Genomic DNA, 17,744 nt, shown 5'->3' on the forward strand with positions numbered 1-17,744 from the left:
TCAGATATCATTGAATCAGTCTGACTTTTTTCAAAAATTTGAATATAGCTTTGGACTTGTAAAGAAGTTATATGCTAAAACTCAGTAAAGTAATAAGCAACCAAAAAAAGGGATCTATTATTTGAAGTGTCATGAAGTCATAGTAGTTATCATTCTTTCTTACAACTTTCAGAGGAATAATAATACCAAGTTAAGCTAATAACTACTTCTAAGAATGACAAATGATGAAAACTAAAAAAGTTTTCTTATCAATACTTTGTTTTTATAAGCTTTTTGAAACAGCAATAAATTAAATATATCCTTCTTAAGTCACACTATCAGTCATACAGTCCCCCTTGAAAAAAACAATAGACATTTAGTACAAAAATGCAAAAATCATTCTAATAAATTAATAAATAAGATACTAATAACTTAAGAATTAGCTGTGTTTATGCAATAAAATTGGTACTCCATCAATTTATGGAATCCGTTTTTTCTCATTTCTCCCTTATAAATTTTTTACTGTATTAATTCACAAAATTTAAAACAAACACTTCCTATCTTCACCACCCTATTATTCTATTTCTAATTTTCTCATTCTGATATATCTCTCTAAACTTTTCTAAGGTATTTGATACAAGATTGTTCATGAAATATTTCTCAAGGACTTCATATCTATATATAAATATACACTTTCTTTATATTCTGCTTGATAAAACCTGGCAAGTGATAGTATTGCTTGTCATTTGGATTGACTATTGACATTCTGGATGGCTCTGTTCTTGTAAGTGCCAAATCCATGTTTTCAGATTCTTTTATATATTTGTGTATTATTCAACTCTTTTAAAGTGCAAAGTTCCTTCTGGTCAGGTACAGCTTCCTTTGTTCTGGAATGATGTAGTTGTCTTCACTTTCATTGCCCTTCCTCCAATATAAAGCATTCAGACATCCAAAATAATGAATTTTCAGAAGATAATGTAGATGATATACAGGTAACACATGGAGAGGACCGACAAGAAAACATGCAGTAGCAAAATAGTCAAATGTGTTCAAAATGTTACATCTTGTACTCTTTAATGAAGTGTCAAATGTAAACCTTTAGATCTTATTTTAAAAACTGCTAAAAAAACACTGGCTCCACTTTTGCAGAATGTGCAATAAACTCAAAAATACAAAAATTATAATTATTTACTTAGAGACACCCAAATAAATTATGTACATTGTTTCAGGATTGATTCACATTGATTCAGGTTGTTTCACAACCCAACAACGACTGTGATGTGGAAAGGAAGAAAATGATTAATGAAAGCAAAGTCATAAAAGAAGAATTATCACATCTGAAATGAAATTAATTTAAAGACTACAAAACATTCTAAGTCAATAGTCCAATAACCTTTGATGCAGAATTTGGAAGGAATTAATGCATGTATCTGAAGAAATTTTAGGAAGGATATCTGTTTCAAAAGGGAAAGGGAGAAAATAAATAATGTCTCATTAAGATTTTTTGATGGGTTTAGAATGCAAACTTTCAAAATAAATTTTGAAAGTAAGAATGAGTAATTGAACAGAATCACAGAATATTTTAGGTTGGAAAGTACCTCTGAGATCATCAAGTCCAACCTCTGACTGATCACTACCCTGTCAACTAGACCGTGGCTCTAAATGTCACATCCAGCCATTTCTTGGAGGAACACCTCCATGAAGGACGACTCCACCAAGTTCCAGGGCAGTCTATTACAATGTTGAACCCTTTCTGAGGTCCAGCCTGAGCCTCTAGTGGCACAGCTTGACTGTGTGCCCTCTTGTCCTGCTGCTGGCTGCCTGGGAGAAGAGGAACCACCACCTAGATAAAACCTTTGTTCAGACAGTTGTAGAGAGCAGTAAGGTCCCCACTGAGCCTCCTTTTCTGCAGGCTAAACCCCAGCCCTGTGCTCTCTCTCTTAGCCACTCCTCACAGGACTACCCACTAGACCCTTGCCCAGCTCCATTGCCCTTCTCCGGAACACTCCAGCCCCTCTCAATGTCTTTCTTGTACCGAGGGTCCCATGACTGGGTGCAGTACTCCAGGTGTGGCCTTGCCAGTGACAAATACAGGGGGACAACCACTTCCCTGGTCTGCTGGCCACACCATTCTTGATAAAAGAGGTACAGAGAACAGAAGTACAAAGCAAACTTAATAAAATCTATCCAAACATATTCCAGATATAAACTCCCATATATCAATATCTTTAATAATTTATCATTCAAAGCAAGAATTATTTATTCAAGGCAAGAAATCTCACATATCTTGACTTGAAAACAGTTTCTGACACGGTATGATATGAAAATAATTACTTAAGACAGAGAAGATAAGGAATCGGCTAATCAGGAGAGGACAACAGGTTGTGTTAGGTGTTTGCATAATTAGATGGAAGCTTCTAAGGGGTTCTTTATGGGGTGTCTCGCCATAGAATTTTCTGATATTTAAGTTAAAAACTAGATCATAAAACCTCAGAGCACACTGCTGAAATTTGCTGGTAAAGCAAGTCTGAAAACCATCAAAATGACCATCAGATGACTTGGTGACTTTCATAATCGAAATGGAATTATGTTTAATAGTACAAAGAGCAATGTAACTAGATTTTCAGCTATAAACTGTGAGTTTATCACCTGAAAATGACAGAGGAAAAAAATATGTAGCCAATCTACTAAAGAAGGGCTATTAGTCATCAAAACATGATGTAGCTATGAAAAATGCTAATATGGAGTATTAAACAATATTTCTGGGTTAAAGAAGGAGATGTTTGACACTATCACATGAGGTAGAGTACATCTTCATGATGAAAATCATCAAGCACTAGTGTCCTCCGTATTTACCAAGGATTCACTGAAAACATCAGTAAAAATAGAGTGGAGGGAGGTGAAGTGGAAGCTCATTAACACTATCTCAGGAACACAGAACTTAGATCTGAAAGGAAATTGAAAAATCTTGTATTATTCTGCAGAAAAAAACTCCAACCCTAAGATGAGAGAAATTTGCTCTGTAAATAACTGAATGGGTAAAAAGACCCTGCAGATGTTTATAATGTATTGAACTTTGCAATTAGTATTAACATAAGAATTTTACATACATATATAAAAACAAATATTTTGAAGATATGCTTTTCATGCATCGTGAATTCTTGCGCTAATGGAGGATAGGACTCCGTGCCCAAGAATGTCAGTTTATTCTGAGTCATAAAGATCACCTCTGGGGTCAGCAAAATAGCATTTACACCAAGTGTTTTAATGGCATTTATTTTTATTCAAATGCACATAATTTTCTTTTTCACACATCTGTTTAAGATCTACATGAACACTTTAAACATCATTCACTCACTGGGTGCCTAATGCAAAGCTTATTTAGTCAAAGTGCTTCCATTGACTTCTGTGTGCTTTGGATTAGGTTCTCTATCCTTACCCATAGCCAGCTGCTGCAGGCTGCAGTTTTATCACAATATTAGACTGCTTTTCTCTTTTCCCCATGATCTTAAGAGGGAAAGAAAGAGGTATACTTTGGCTTGCCCTGTCTGTTCTTTAATGTGCTTAGATTGCAGTTATTTCCTGCTGAGCCCTGGATGAGGTTTAGTTTGTTGAAGAGCAACTTTTTAATCATCTCACAGAATGAATGAACTAGAAGATATGTCAGGTTTCTATCAGAAGATGAAAAATGTAGAAACTTATCAGTACCTCTCTTCCTCTAGATATATTGTAGGTCATAAAAACCCACTCTGTACAGTACTTATTACTCTTATAAAGGACACTAAAAATGTAATTATGCAAAGGATGATCACCAAGAAACTTTGCAAAACAGCTAAAGCAGACATAAAAGTATGGCTGTCTCTGCATGGCAAAAAGTGCAAGTGAGACAGCAGGAGGTCAGATGATTTCAATGTCAGACTATATCATCTTCCTCACAGGAAGGGTGCCTACAACCCCTTCATTCTTATTTTGGAAAGTTCAGATAGCAGTGCAAAACATTTTAGAAGCAAAGCTGATCAGGTATGTACCAGCGCTTAACAGCCTAAAATATATTTGGCTACTCCTATTGGTTCTAAAAGGATCCTGTTTTAGGGTGATAGAACCAGGGCCTTCTTCAGCTTCTAATTGCCATTTTGGCTAAATACCAAAGCTGTTCACTAGACCTGTACAGTATAGGCATGGATATATAAGTTTATGTTTTAATGTAAGGCGCAAGGGACTCCGCTTCTTCATACTTTCTCACCATTAACAGTTGATTGCAGCAGGTGAATAGCCCTTACTGTTTTTCAGTGAATAGTCATGTTTCTGATAAGTCAAACAATGAATTGGGAAAACTTTGTCTTCTTCTCCACTGTACAGCTGAATAAGGTTTATAGAAATATGACCTCTAAGGATTCTAATGCACTTTTCATATGAAATGAAAGGACAAGACTAACATTATAAAATACCTAGTAAAGAAGTTTTAGACATTGCAGAACAAAGCCAAATAGCCTGTCCAATAAGCAATCAACAGCTTGATCCCATTCTAAATTACTTTCCATATTTATTTCCCTAATATAGAACAACTGTGTTCTATACCCTAGTTGTTCTGTACAATTATTGCATTTTTTTTTCCTTCCAGAGCAGTAATTGTTTTGGTGAGCAGACAGAAACATTAAAGATACCGACTAAGTGAGTATATGTGTAGATTTATAAATTTCATCTCAGTTGTAGTCAATAACATATATTGGCATTAACTTACAGAAAGGAATAGAGCTGCACAACATTCAATTATCCGTAACAGTGCTTGAATTATAATATCAAAGGTTCTTCTTCAGAACTTCTCAGAGTTGCCATCTTGCTTGAGTATTTTATCTTCTGCTCAACAGGCAGCTGACACAGTACAATCATGAAGACATGCCAGATCTTTTATGCTCTCCTGAATTATATTAAAAATAAATTAAAGCTGTACAGGATGCACTTAGAATATTAGACAAAAGATTTTACGCTCTCATGATTTTCATTTAAAAATGAAAGAAAACTTTAATTCAGAGGAAAATAATTTGTAGCATCCTTAAAACCAGCAAAAAATGTAGGGCATAGAACTGAAAAATCACACTAGGTCAAGAATTCTTCAAGACTACATTGAAGCAAAATGATTTTACGAAGTCTGTGCACTCAGTTTGGTATATAAAGAATATGTGACAGAAGAAAGTGAGAGCACAAGCTAAAAAGCATCTGTATTTTAATATATCTCTAACAATTTAGTAACATTCTACTGGTATCCATCAAATTTCATGACACAAGATTTCCTTGTATGTGTACTTCTCTGGAATACAAACCTGTTTTAAAGGCTTCAGAAAGAGTTCTTTGACTTTCCAGCAACCCACCAAATAAAGCAGAACTGATTGCCACATATTTAAAAACAAACCTTGATGCGAATCCAGAACATATTAAAATAACATAAAAAATCTGGAAAGAGTAATTTTTTTTAGTGGTTTGCCTGGGTTACTGAACAGTTCATAGCACTTCTTTTTATCTCATGAGGCAATTTACAAAGCACCTTGAGACCTTCAGTGTGTTCACTACTGATATCCACCTTGGAAACATTTTATTTTTAAAAAATCCCAAAATTATTTCCCAACGTAACTGTGCTGTTCTCCCCTAGTGAATCTATATACGTATCAACTGAACACATTCAATATTTTCAGTGACAATGAACATGTTTTTTCTTTCTTTGGCAGTGCTACCTGGCTCTCATACATTTCATTTAAATAAAGTCCAGCTTTAATTATCTCTCCTGAATGTCTCATTGTAACTCTTTATGTAGAATATGTACTAATGACTCATAATTTCCTTCTATTTTTACAGGAACTCATGAAAGATCACCCTATTTTTTTCTATAGTTTACTTTGCCTTTAGAGAACTTGAACAATAGTTTAATTTAATAATAAATCTATAAAATAGTGGGGCTGGGTGCAGCACTCATTTACATCCCTGCAAATCCAGGAAAGTGAAACATATGCATATGAAACAAATTTAACAAAAATGTACTTCCCCTCATTAAAATTCATATGAGTTTTTAAAGACCTTTCAGTAATATTTCCTCCTGATTTTAAGCATATTCTGTCTGTCATTTCTGCATGATTATGAGTGGTTAGACTTTTTGAGAAAGAAAGAAAGAAAGAAAGAAAGAAAGAAAGAAAGAAAGAAAGAAAGAAAGAAAGAAAGAAAGAAAGAAAGAAAGAAAGAAAGAAAGAAAGAAAGAAAGAAAGAAAGAAAGAAAGAAAGAAAGAAAGAAAGAAAGAAAGAAAGAAAGAAAGAAAGAAAGAAAGAAAGAAAGAAAGAAAGAAAGAAAGAAAGAAAGAAAGAAAGAAAGAAAGAAAGAAAGAAAGAAAGAAAGAAAGAAAGAAAGAAAGAAAGAAAGAAAATCTCAATAATTGTGATTTGTAAGAAATATATACACACTGAAAAAATCACTATCTCTTTGGCTAAATATTATTTTTCATCACTCTTTATAAATGTGAGAACTCAGAAATGCTGATGGAATCATGCCTACGCAAGAACCTTTGAACAGACTTCAGATATGAGAATAAGAGTGAACGATTATAATCATAAGAGATTTAACCACTGTTATCCAACACAGATTAATTCTGCTCTGTCAGTAACTTTTATGGTGCATAATCTAGCTCAAAATTCTCAGAGAGTAAAAGAGAGAGGATTTAAAGAAAGTAACTGGTTTCATGCTTAGCTAGCATTCAGTTAAATAAGCACAGATGTGGGTTTTATCTGCTTAAAAGTGAATCTGTGGTTTTCTTATTTAAACTCTTACGTTTTAACGTCCATCAGAAAGGCTGTTGCTGCAATGAATTATTTAATCACTGCTGCCTATTACATGCTACTACACAGCAGGCACATTTGCAAAGCTGTGAAAGGCACTGGCCAAGTGTCAGCACTCCCTGGAACTCAGCCGGCCTCCCAGTACATTCACCGCGAGGAATTCAGGGAGCTCCGAGGCGGCCAGAGGGCACTTGTGGTAGGGAAGGGAGTGAAGAGGTCACAACAGAATTGCACCAGACCAGCAGGACACTTTGGGGAGATGAAAGGTCACCGCGGGCTCCGTGCTGCTGTGCTGTCATTTCAGCTGCTTGTCCCTTGGTGGAGTTCTTGAGTTAGTTTCGCCTTTCCGTCAAATGCCTTTAAATGCTTCATGTGGGGGTTCTGTCCTTGTTTTTACCCTGCTTTCGAATTTGCTGTCCTGTTTACTGTACTTAATCTTTTACACGTATTATCATGAATACGTTACTTTCAAGGCAATGATTGTTTTGGTTTATTTTTTCCTTCTGAAGCTTCTTTTTCCTTTGTGAGTGCAAATAGCAGCATGCAGTATGTATTTGTTAATGTATAGAGTGGTATGAATAGGTAAATAATCTGTCTCTCTTTAACCAGAGACTGACTCCCACTGCAGATCCCAGAAGTAATTTTCCAGTGAGAGCCACTGACATTCCTAAACTGTGAAAACCAAATTGTCGTGGGCAGAAAGCGCCAACTGCGGACGCGAGTTCGGCTGCCGGCGCCAGAAGCTGGGCTCAGCCAACACATGAAGATAAACCAGCCATTAATTATATCTGCATATTTTAACGATGACCCCTGTCTTTCCAATCAACAACTACAACGACAACAAAGCCCCAGTGCAGAGCACCGGGAGCCTGGGGCATACAGAGAGCCGGGGAAGCTCCCAGGCTGCTTTAGGCTTTCCCCACGTACAGCAGGCTGCGATTGTCAGCAAGACGGATTCCTTCCCACACGCAAGATGCCACTTCGGTGGCCTTATCAGATGTTCCCTTTAAGGACACAAGCTCCTATTTCCCCTCTATATATCACCAGCATCTCGGGCTATTTTATTTATTACAGACGATTACATTTGTGATCCCTCTTCCCACTTGATCTCCCCAGATCAGGAGGACAAATGCCGTGCCGTGTCTGAGCGCGTGTGGGCGTCTGTGTGCATCGGAGAGGGGGGGCAGGCGGCAGCGGGGGGAGCCACACTGCGCAACAGATTCGCCCGGGAGGGACAAACCTCCCCCGCCTGAAACAGCTGGGCTTGCTCCGACCGCCCCCGGGAGGCTGGGGGTGCACGGCCGCGGGCCCGGGACTCTGCGCTGCCGGGGAGGCGGGGAGAGGGTGCGGGGTTCGTTCTGCTCGGTCCCCGCTCCAAGGAGTGGGATGCGAGGGGGGAGCGGGGGACGCGGGGCCAGCACAGCCCCGTCCTCCCCCCGGCAGCCGGGGCACGTGGCTCGGGGAGCGCGGCCATCCACCATGCAGCGCACGTCGGGCCCATTTCCCACGCCGGCCGCCTGCCCTGGGGAGGAGGGGAGGAGGGGAGGGAGGAAGGGAGAATGATAGAAAAGGGGGGGCCGTTACCTCTGCTCCGAAAGAGGAACCAATCCACTGTGAAGGACGCAGCACTCCCGAGCAGGAAAGACATTGCACATTCAGAGAGAGATTGCATGTGAAGACACTGCAAAAAAGAAAGAAAGGAGGGGGGGGACTGGGGGCCGCAGACCGCGTGTGAAAGGCATAGTGTGTGTAAGAGAGGCCAGCGAGGGTAGGAAGGGAAGGGGGAGCAATTGCACATGGCAAGAGAAAGAAATCACTCATTCGCTTGAAAGAGGCACTCGCGAGCAGACCGTAGTAGGAACAACGGGGAAGGAGACGCAGGCAAGAGGCGAGCGTCCATGCCGTGCAACAGCCCGGAATCCCATTAAAGTTTATGGCGGGGAGGTTAAAAAAGCTCTCATCCCGCCCCTTCCCTGGCGAATACATTAAGTTTCCTGGCTGCGTTTAAAAACACAAAGGACGGGAACAGCGGGAGCTGCCGTTCGCAGTTGCATTTCCTGCGCAGGGAGCCAGTGAAATGCAGTATGCTGCTATTCCTACGAACTGGCATGTGTGGATCTTACACTGTGAGCAAAATTTCCTCCTCACGGAGCTCCAGAACAGCGAGGGGGAATTTTGATAAATTCAAGTTGCTTGGCAAATATAATAGGGATTTGGTACTAATCCTACTTAACCCGCTGCGAAGATGCTGCGCTCCCGAACCCCCCTCCTCCGTCCGGGACTGCGGCGGTGAGCACTGAGCCTGCGCCGAGCTGGGCTTTCTCGCTGATGCTGCAGATAGAAAGACGAGTGTCTCCGGCATCGGCGGGGGAGGGTTTTCGTGTTCTGGCGAGGCAGGGAGAGCGGCCGGGGCCGGTGCCAGGGCCGGAGGAGGCGCCGGAGGAGCAGCTCTGCAGCCCTCCGGAGAAGGGAGCAGTCCCTCCCTCCCTAGCGCCGACTCCATGCGGCGCGGCTCTGCCCCTCTGTGCCTCTGGACTCCTCAAGGAAAGAGGTGGCAACCTTCCCTCCCTCCTACAATCACTCACCGCCCCAAATGACAAAGACACGCTGTGACCGCTGCTTTGAACCACCTCAACATATCCGGCAGCTTTCCGCTCAAATACATCATCCCCATGAGAGAGACATTTCATTACATTCGTCTGCATGCTTTTTTATTCAAAAGATCCACATATAACGAGGAATGCACACACAAACACATACAGAACGCGCAACAACTTGTTTTCCCGCATGTGCTCACAGAGGGAGAAGGAGCAGCTGGATTCCTGCCTTCCCCTGGCTGCGCGCACGCACGCACACACATGTACCCGCACACACATGTACCCGCACACACATGTACCCGCACACACACACACATGTACACACACACACACACACACACACACACCCCAACACGCTCCTGCCCTCCCCGCTGCCTGCCCCACGCTCGCCTGCCCCCTGAGTCTCCCTCTTTTCCCTCCGGGCTCCGAGCAGAAAGGACAGGTAAGGAGCCAGGCAGCACCAAGGGTAGGGCGGGAGCACACAAAAGCCATAGGCGATTAAATGGCTCAAAGTCAAAAGGAGACACGAACTAGGGACGTCAGAATAAGCAAAGTTGAGCCGGAGAGCTTTACCATTAAAGTTTATTTCCCACTTACCCAGGTAGGTGACGCTACATTTTAGCAGTCATTGAAGCAGCAAGTCTCTGTTCGGAAATAAATCTGTTACTTCTTACATGTGTTTATTCTACTAACCCTCTCGCTCCCATCCTGAACATCTTCTCCGAGGATTTTTTTTTTTTTTTTTTTTCTCCTAGGATACCCACAAACATGCTGAAAAGACACACTCAAAACACGGTAATAGGAAGAGCACAATCACAAAGACCGAGGCTGAAACAGCACTGGGAAACAGGACGAAAGTCTGAGATCTCAGGCAGTCCCCCTTCCTCCCTGGAGTTTTATGCAGTTACAGTGACTGCAGCTATTTCACAAAAGCACCGACACAACAGGGGAAGGTGGGAATCTGGGAAACGAGTTTCCTTACCAGCTTGATTCCGCAAAAGGCAGAATAGAAGAAAAGAAAGGCGAACAAACATTTGCTCTAAAAATCGTTGCTCGATTCACGGTCTATAGCGGACGTGGGGAGGGAAAGGGTAGGAGAAAACCACTACAAATCACGGGTTTGAGAAAGCAAAAGAAGCAACACTCGGGCGTGAAATGAGGATCGGTTTTGAGGACTGAACTGGTGCTTTGTGATGAGCAGCTATCCCACTTGCAGCACTAGCAGCAGAGACAGAGGGTAAGACTGAGCTTTCTGGAGTGCAGCGCTTGACTCGTCCTCCCTCCTCCTCCTCCTCCTCCTCCCTCCCTCCCTCCCGCCCTCCCTCTCTCTCTCGCTCTCTCTCTCTCTGCTCTCCCTCTTTCTCTCTCTCCCTCTCTCTTTCTGTGTGTATGTAGCGCAGGCGGCTCTGCTGCTGCAGCGTCAGGGAAGAGCTACCGAGAGAGGCTTCAGCAGCTCCCTCCACTTTGGGCAAACTTGTCGGTTTACCGCTTCTTCTTTTTTTTCTTTTTTTTTTCCTTTTTTTTTTTTTTTTTTTTTTTTTTCTTACGAGTGGGAAGCTTCTCAATTGCCATTCAACATTTTAAAGCACAAGCCGCTCTGCTGTGAAAGCGCCTGATCCACACTTCTCTGAAAGACACAGGAGGGAATACACAATTGCTGATTTCACCCACTGTGGCGGTGCAGATCACAGGAAACAACTGACCGATACAATTTTATTTGCAAATAGAACTCTGTATTATTATTTTTTTTTTTTTAATCGCGCCGCGGCTCTTTTCCCCTCCCCTTTGCCATTCCGCTTTATATGGATGTAATTCAGAATCTGTGTTAATTCACATGGGGGATCCAGTTACATCTTGTTCCGCTCCGGGTATAATTACGAGAGACCAATAACCGCCTTTGGACACATAGTTTTGTTGCTAACCTTTGAACTGAAAGGATCAAGTTCAGATCTGGTTACCTGCATTGGGACGGGAAGGAAGAGGAGAGAGAGAGAGAGAGAGAGAGAGACTGCAATCTCATTTGTGAATCGCTTTCAGTGCTGCAGATCCAGATTGCTATAACACATGCAGTGCAAATGCAGGTAAGGCACACACACAAACTGCGGATGCAAAAACAAACTTGGGACTGTTGTGTGTCTATGTTCTTATCTCCAGCCTTGCAAATTCTGGGCAAACGGCTTATGCAGTTTCTGTATCGTTGCTTTGTGACTAATGACCTTGCGCAGAGTTGTTAAAAAAAAAATCCGCTCCGGAGAAAGAGCTGAACATTTTAGGCGATCTCTGAAGATGGATTTGGGTGCTTTTCTGCCAACGAAAGGGGATATTCTGTGGACTGCACTGTAATACTCGGGGTTCTTCTCCTATCAGCTGTGCAGCTACCGACATTATTGGGATTTTTTTTTTTTACTTTTTTTTTTTTTTTTTTTTTTCCAGAACTGCCCATTGCTAAGAGGATTTGGTATTTTCCCGGACCCAAGCCCTTTGAATAAAGCGAATCACAATTTTTTTTTTTTTTTCCCTGTGTGTGCAGAGAGGGGGAAGAATAAAGCTAATGCCTTGGTCGTAAACGGCTGAGCGAGAGGGAGAGAGAGAGAGAGAGAGAGAGAGAGAGAGAAAAGAGAGAGTGTGTGAATTGTAGTTAACTCTAGTGTTGAAGACGACGACCTGGGGGGCTTCGAAACGTACAGTACAGCTCCTGCTTTTATTGCAAACCTTGCAAAGTGATTACAGTAAAATCAGAGAGGAGGAGGAGGAGGAGGGGGAGGAGGAGGAAAATCCCATGCTATCTACTGAGATGAATCTTGAAAAAGCAAAATACACTGTCCCGTGAACTGTAAGTATATCGCAACTGGAAGGCAGGGAGAGCAGCAGAGGAGCCAGCAGCAGGGTTTTGACCACCAGCTGCACCAGTCATGAGACAATAAGTTTCCAGAAATAGAAGGATTTTATAATCGATCACCTGGACTCTCAGCCGCTCTGTTAGCTTATCGGGGGAGTTTACTGGGGGGCAGGTGGGAGTGAGAGGAGGGCGGGGGGTTTCGGTACGAGGAAGATGAGGAAGATGAGGACCCTCCTTCGCTTTGTGCATTGCTGCTGCTGCTGCTTCTTGCTCCTCCTGCCTCCGCCGCTCTGGGTCAGCCTGGCAGCGGCTAAGCAGCTCCTGAAGTACCGGTTGGCAGAGGAGGGACCCGCCGACATCCGCATCGGCAACGTGGCTTCCGACCTGGGGATCGTAACGGGCTCCGGAGAGGTGACATTCAGCCTGGAGTCGGGCTCCGACTATCTCAAGATCGATAACATGACCGGGGAGCTGAGCACCACAGAGCGGCGCATCGACCGCGAAAAGCTGCCGCAGTGCCAGATGATCTTCGACGAGAACGAGTGCTTCTTGGACTTCGAGGTGTCGGTCATCGGCCCCTCGCAGAGCTGGGTGGACCTCTTCGAGGGCCGGGTCATCATCCTGGACATCAACGACAACACCCCCACCTTCCCTTCCCCCGTCCTCACGCTCACCGTGGAGGAGAACCGGCCCGTGGGGACCCTCTACCTGCTGCCCACCGCCACCGACCGGGACTTCGGCCGCAACGGCATCGAGCGCTACGAGCTGCTGCAGGAGCCCGGCGGGGACGGCGGCCGGCGGGGCGGCGCGGGCGGCGCGGCCGCGGCGGCCCCCGAGAGCGCCCCCTACCCCGGCGGCAGCAAGCGGCGGCAGGAGGCGGAGGCGGCGGCCCGCAGCAGCGTCTTCGAGCTGCAGGTGGCCGACACCCTGGACGGGGAGAAGCAGCCGCAGCTGATCGTCAAGGGGGCGCTGGACCGAGAGCAGCGGGACTCCTACGAACTCAGCCTCCGAGTGCGGGACGGCGGCGACCCGGCACGGTCCTCGCAGGCCATCCTGAGGGTGCTGATCACCGACGTGAACGACAACAGCCCCCGCTTTGAGAAGAGCGTCTATGAGGCTGACCTGGCGGAGAACAGCAGCCCCGGGACCCCGATCCTGCAGCTTCGAGCCACCGACCTGGACGTGGGAGTGAATGGGCAGATCGAGTACGTCTTCGGGGCAGCCACCGAGTCCGTCAGGCGCCTGCTGCGGCTGGACGAGACCTCGGGCTGGCTCAGCGTCTTGCACCGCATCGACCGAGAGGAGGTGAACCAGCTTCGCTTCACTGTCATGGCCCGAGACCGGGGCCAGCCCCCCAAGACAGACAAAGCCACTGTAGTGCTGAACATCCGGGATGAAAATGACAACGTGCCCACCATCGACATCCGGAAAATCGGGCGCATCCCGCTCCGGGACGGGGTGGCAAGCGTGGCTGAGGATGTGCTGGTGGACACCCCCATTGCCTTGGTGCAGGTGTCAGACAGGGACCAAGGTGAAAATGGTGTGGTGACCTGCACCGTGGTGGGCGATGTGCCCTTCCAGCTCAAACCGGCCAGTGAGGGTGAAGGGGAGCCACAGAACAAGCGCAAGTATTTCCTCCACACTTCGGCCCCCCTGGATTATGAAGCTGTCCGTGACTACAATGTGGTGATTGTGGCTGTGGACTCAGGCAGCCCCAGCTTGTCCAGCAACAACTCCCTGCTGGTGCGGGTCGGGGACACTAATGATAACCCTCCCATGTTCAGCCAGGCTGTGCTGGAGGTCTCCTTTCCAGAGAACAACTTGCCTGGTGAGAGGGTGGCCACGGTGGTTGCCACAGATGCGGACAGTGGCAAGAATGCTGAGATCACCTATTCCTTGGAGGCCTCGCCCCTCTCCTCAGAGGCACCGGGCAGCATCTTCAGTATTGACCCTGACTCTGGGGATGTGTCGGTGCAGGCAGTGCTGGACCGCGAACAACGTGACACCTACGAATTTCAGGTGACAGCTCGGGACAAGGGGGTGCCATCACTGCAGGGCTCCACCACAGTGGTGGTGCGAGTGTCGGACCGCAATGACAATGAGCCGCGCTTCATGCAGGATGTGTTCACCTTCTATGTGAAAGAAAACCTGCAGCCCAACAGCCCCGTGGGCATGGTGACTGTGATGGACTTTGACAAGGGCCGCAATGCTGAGCTCAGCCTCTCCATCCAGCCTGGAGATCACGACCAGGCAGCTGGCATCTTTTCCATTGAGAATGACACCGGAACCATTTTCTCCACTGTCTCTTTTGACCGTGAGCAGCAGACCAGCTACACCTTTAAGGTGAAGGCAGTGGATGGGGGTGAGCCACCACGCTCTGCCACAGCCACTGTGTCTCTCTTTGTGATGGATGAGAATGACAATGCACCCACTGTCACCTTCCCCAGCAACAGCTCCTACACCGTGCTGCCACCCTCCAGCAACATGCGCACCGTGGTGGCCACAGTAGTCGCCACCGATGCTGACACCGGTCTCAACGCTGACCTCAACTACAGCATTGTTGGGGGTAACCCCTTCAAACTCTTTGAAATAGACCCGGCCAGTGGTGTGGTGTCACTGGTGGGCAAGTTGGCCCCCAAGCACTATGGCCTGCACCGCCTGGTTGTGCAAGTGAATGACAGTGGGCAGCCGCCCCAGTCCACCACTGCCCTGCTCCACGTCTTTGTCAATGAGAGCCTGTCCAATGCTACTGTGGTGGAGAGCCAAGTGGCCCGTAGCCTTCACACCCCACTGGCCCAGGACATTGCTGGTGATCCCAGCTATGAGCTGAGCAAGCAGAGGCTTAGCATAGTCATTGGTGTGGTGGCTGGCATCATGACAGTCATCCTTCTTATCCTGGTGGTGGTCATGGCCCGCTACTGCCGATCCAAGGGCAAGCATGGCTACGAGGCCGGCAAGAAGGACCACGAGGATTTCTTCACACCTCAGCAGCACGACAAGGCCAAGAAGCCCAAGAAGGACAAGAAAGGCAAAAAGGGCAAGCAGCCCCTCTATAGCAGCATTGTTACCGTAGAGGCTTCCAAGCCCAACGGGCAGCGCTACGACAGCGTCAACGAGAAGCTCTCGGACAGCCCTGGCATGGGCCGATATCGCTCGGTCAACGGTGGCCCGGGCAGCCCCGACCTGGCCAGGCACTACAAGTCGAGCTCACCGCTGCCCACCGTCCAGCTGCACCCACAGTCCCCCACCGCTGGCAAAAAGCACCAGGCCGTGCAGGACCTGCCCCCAGCCAACACCTTCGTGGGCGCTGGCGACAACATCTCCATCGGCTCGGACCATTGCTCCGAGTACAGCTGCCAGGCCAGCAGCAAGTACAGCAAGCAGGTAAGAGCGCTGCACCCCTCGGGCCCAACACGCACACACATGCACACAGAGCGGGTGAGGGATGGCCGTGCCCCCGCCTCCCACACTGGCACAGGCACACACCCGTCAGCTCCAGTGACCCGTTCAGTCTGCTGCCCCCTCCCTCCAGGCAGTCAGGTGCACAGACCAACACGCAGCACGAAGAAAGGACAGTCAGACATCTTTATTGCTATTACTATAATTTTTTATCATTCCCTCCTCTTACCGGATCCGGCAGCCGAGCAGCCGGACGGCGCTGGCCCGCCGCAGGAGCAGCGGCAGGTGGCCGCGGGGGCCGGGGGTTCTGTCGCCAGTCCCGACAGCGAACCGCACGGCAGCCTGAGATGCCTTTATCAGCCGCGCTCCCGGAGGCCAAACCCGGCGGTTTTGGAGGGGTCTAGGTCTCAGAACCCCCCACCAGGCGGAGCCGCCATCTCCCTCCCGCCCCCCCGGGCCGCCTCCATCAGCCCGGCCCGCCGCGATGCTTCCCCAGCCTTAGGGACGAGTCAGCCCCGGCTGAGCAGGAAAGTTTCTCCCCGGTAGCCAGCTGTTTCGGGGAAAGGGGGGTTGCTGCCTGCCTGGCGCTTCCTAAAGCTCTGGGTGAGAGTGGATTTGCAGCCGCCGCGGTGAAGCGTTAATGGCTGTAATTACCGTGTCTTTCATTAGCACCAAAATGCTTAAATAATCTACACAGCCTATCCGCGCTCTAATTTACACCACAGAGATTTGCACTCATTGCAGCAGTTGCTTGAATACACATAAGAGTTAGTGAGTTTTGAATCACATCTCAGTATGTTATGATTTCATTGGTTTTGGGTTTTATTTGGTTTTGTGGTGTGGTTTGGGTTTTTTTAGGTTTTTTTTGTTTGCTTTTTTTTTTATGCCCCTCTTGCCTATCTCATGAAATTTCATTCACGCTGAGAGGCCCTGATTTGCTCTCCCAGCTGCCGCATAGCTGTGTTTGTAGTGTGACTGCCGTGAGTCCTCTCGGGGCCAAATGTGCCTGCAGGGGTGCCACGAGTGACTGGCTCTGGTCTCCACTGTGTTGGTGGAGCTTGGTTCAGTGAAGCTCCGATAGCCTAAAACTGGTGATGGTAGGGACAGTCTTTACAGTCAAAATAAGATAGGGATAGCACAGAGAGGAATCCAGCTTCTAAGTGAAGGCTTCAGTTTATTTTATAAGACACATATATACCCTGAACAGAGGTCCTTTTTTTGGTGGAATACTTTTTGGGTGATAGTACATGCAGGTTAATATCCTGAAAGTTTTCTCAACTGCAATTCACGTTGCACAAGAAGCTAGAGGCAAATGAATGCTGATTCATGCAACTACACATCCAAGTCTGGAACAGAAAAATTCTGACTAGTTTGACAGAAATGTTTTCCACTTACTAACATGCAAATATGCTACATGATGACATTTTTTTTATACTTTGAAGTGTTTGCTAGTTTACTAATATTGAAGTTTTACAAGTGTTGCCTGCTCAGAAATACTTAAAATATAGTAGCATAAAACGAATTTTATGAGCCAGCCTTTCCAGTCTTTCAGGTCACCAAAATAGTGTGATTGTACTATCCACCAGTGCTTTTGTGTATGTGGTTTTGCAAGTGATACAGACTTATAGAACATTTGACACAGTAGTTTCTGTGTGATACATTTCATTAATGCTCTCCTAGAGAGCACATCACAATTTCAGTTTGAGAACAGTCTGTATAAAGTACGAATTACTAAATTCTTTATCTTTCATCTCCTAAGGCTTATTAAGCACAGAGTAGATTATGCCATTTTAGCAAGCACTGGAATAAAAGTAGCAGTGGAATAATGCTAATGAGATACCACTTCTTTCTTGATGCTGCAATTCATCTAAACATATGGATTATAATCTGTTAAAGTGTAATTTAATTTCAGTGTAAAAGAATGATTTGCATTCTAAGTGTAGGAATGGTAAAAGAATACACATTACAAATTACTGTTTTGCTTGACAAAAACCCCCAAACTTATTTAAGGTTATAATACAGAATCACCTTATATTATCTAAGGATTTTTTTTGATATAAAATATATGAGAAAATATAGGTGAAAATTGCTTTATTGCACTTTTACAATGA

The 17,744-nt window shown here is 45.7% G+C and overlaps 2 protein-coding genes across 11 annotated transcripts in view; one reads left to right on the forward strand and one right to left on the reverse strand.

Annotated features, from left to right (window-relative positions):
• Window positions 1-9,318, reverse strand: part of LOC111928121 (uncharacterized) — a 61,176-nt gene extending 51,858 nt beyond the window's left edge. For 3 of the 5 annotated variants that reach the window (XR_015286823.1, XM_086889012.1, XM_086889011.1), the window contains exons 1-2: window positions 8,922-9,318; window positions 8,383-8,479 (exon numbers count right to left, since the gene is read on the reverse strand). Coding sequence is in view for 2 of the 5 variants with exons in the window: in XM_086889012.1 (XP_086745138.1) it covers window positions 8,383-8,479; window positions 8,922-9,301 (477 nt within the window). In the remaining 3 variants the exon portion in view is untranslated. Of the gene's footprint in view, window positions 1-4,720; window positions 4,898-8,382; window positions 8,758-8,921 lie in introns of those variants that run through there. The other 2 variants (XR_015286822.1, XR_015286824.1) reach the window with 2 other exon arrangements.
• Window positions 9,319-10,719: 1,401 nt separating this feature from the next.
• PCDH7 (protocadherin 7) overlaps window positions 10,720-17,744 on the forward strand; it is a 264,206-nt gene continuing 257,181 nt past the window's right edge. For all 6 annotated transcript variants that reach the window (XM_086888875.1, XM_086888876.1, XM_086888880.1 and 3 more), the window contains exon 1: window positions 10,720-15,618. In XM_086888875.1, the coding sequence (XP_086745001.1) occupies window positions 12,448-15,618 (3,171 nt within the window). In that variant the 5' untranslated portion in view covers window positions 10,720-12,447. The remainder of the gene's footprint in view (window positions 15,619-17,744) is intronic.

This window comes from Cyanistes caeruleus, chromosome 5, assembly GCF_971803275.1.
Source record: "Cyanistes caeruleus chromosome 5, bCyaCae1.hap1.1, whole genome shotgun sequence".
Taxonomy (NCBI): domain Eukaryota; kingdom Metazoa; phylum Chordata; class Aves; order Passeriformes; family Paridae; genus Cyanistes; species Cyanistes caeruleus.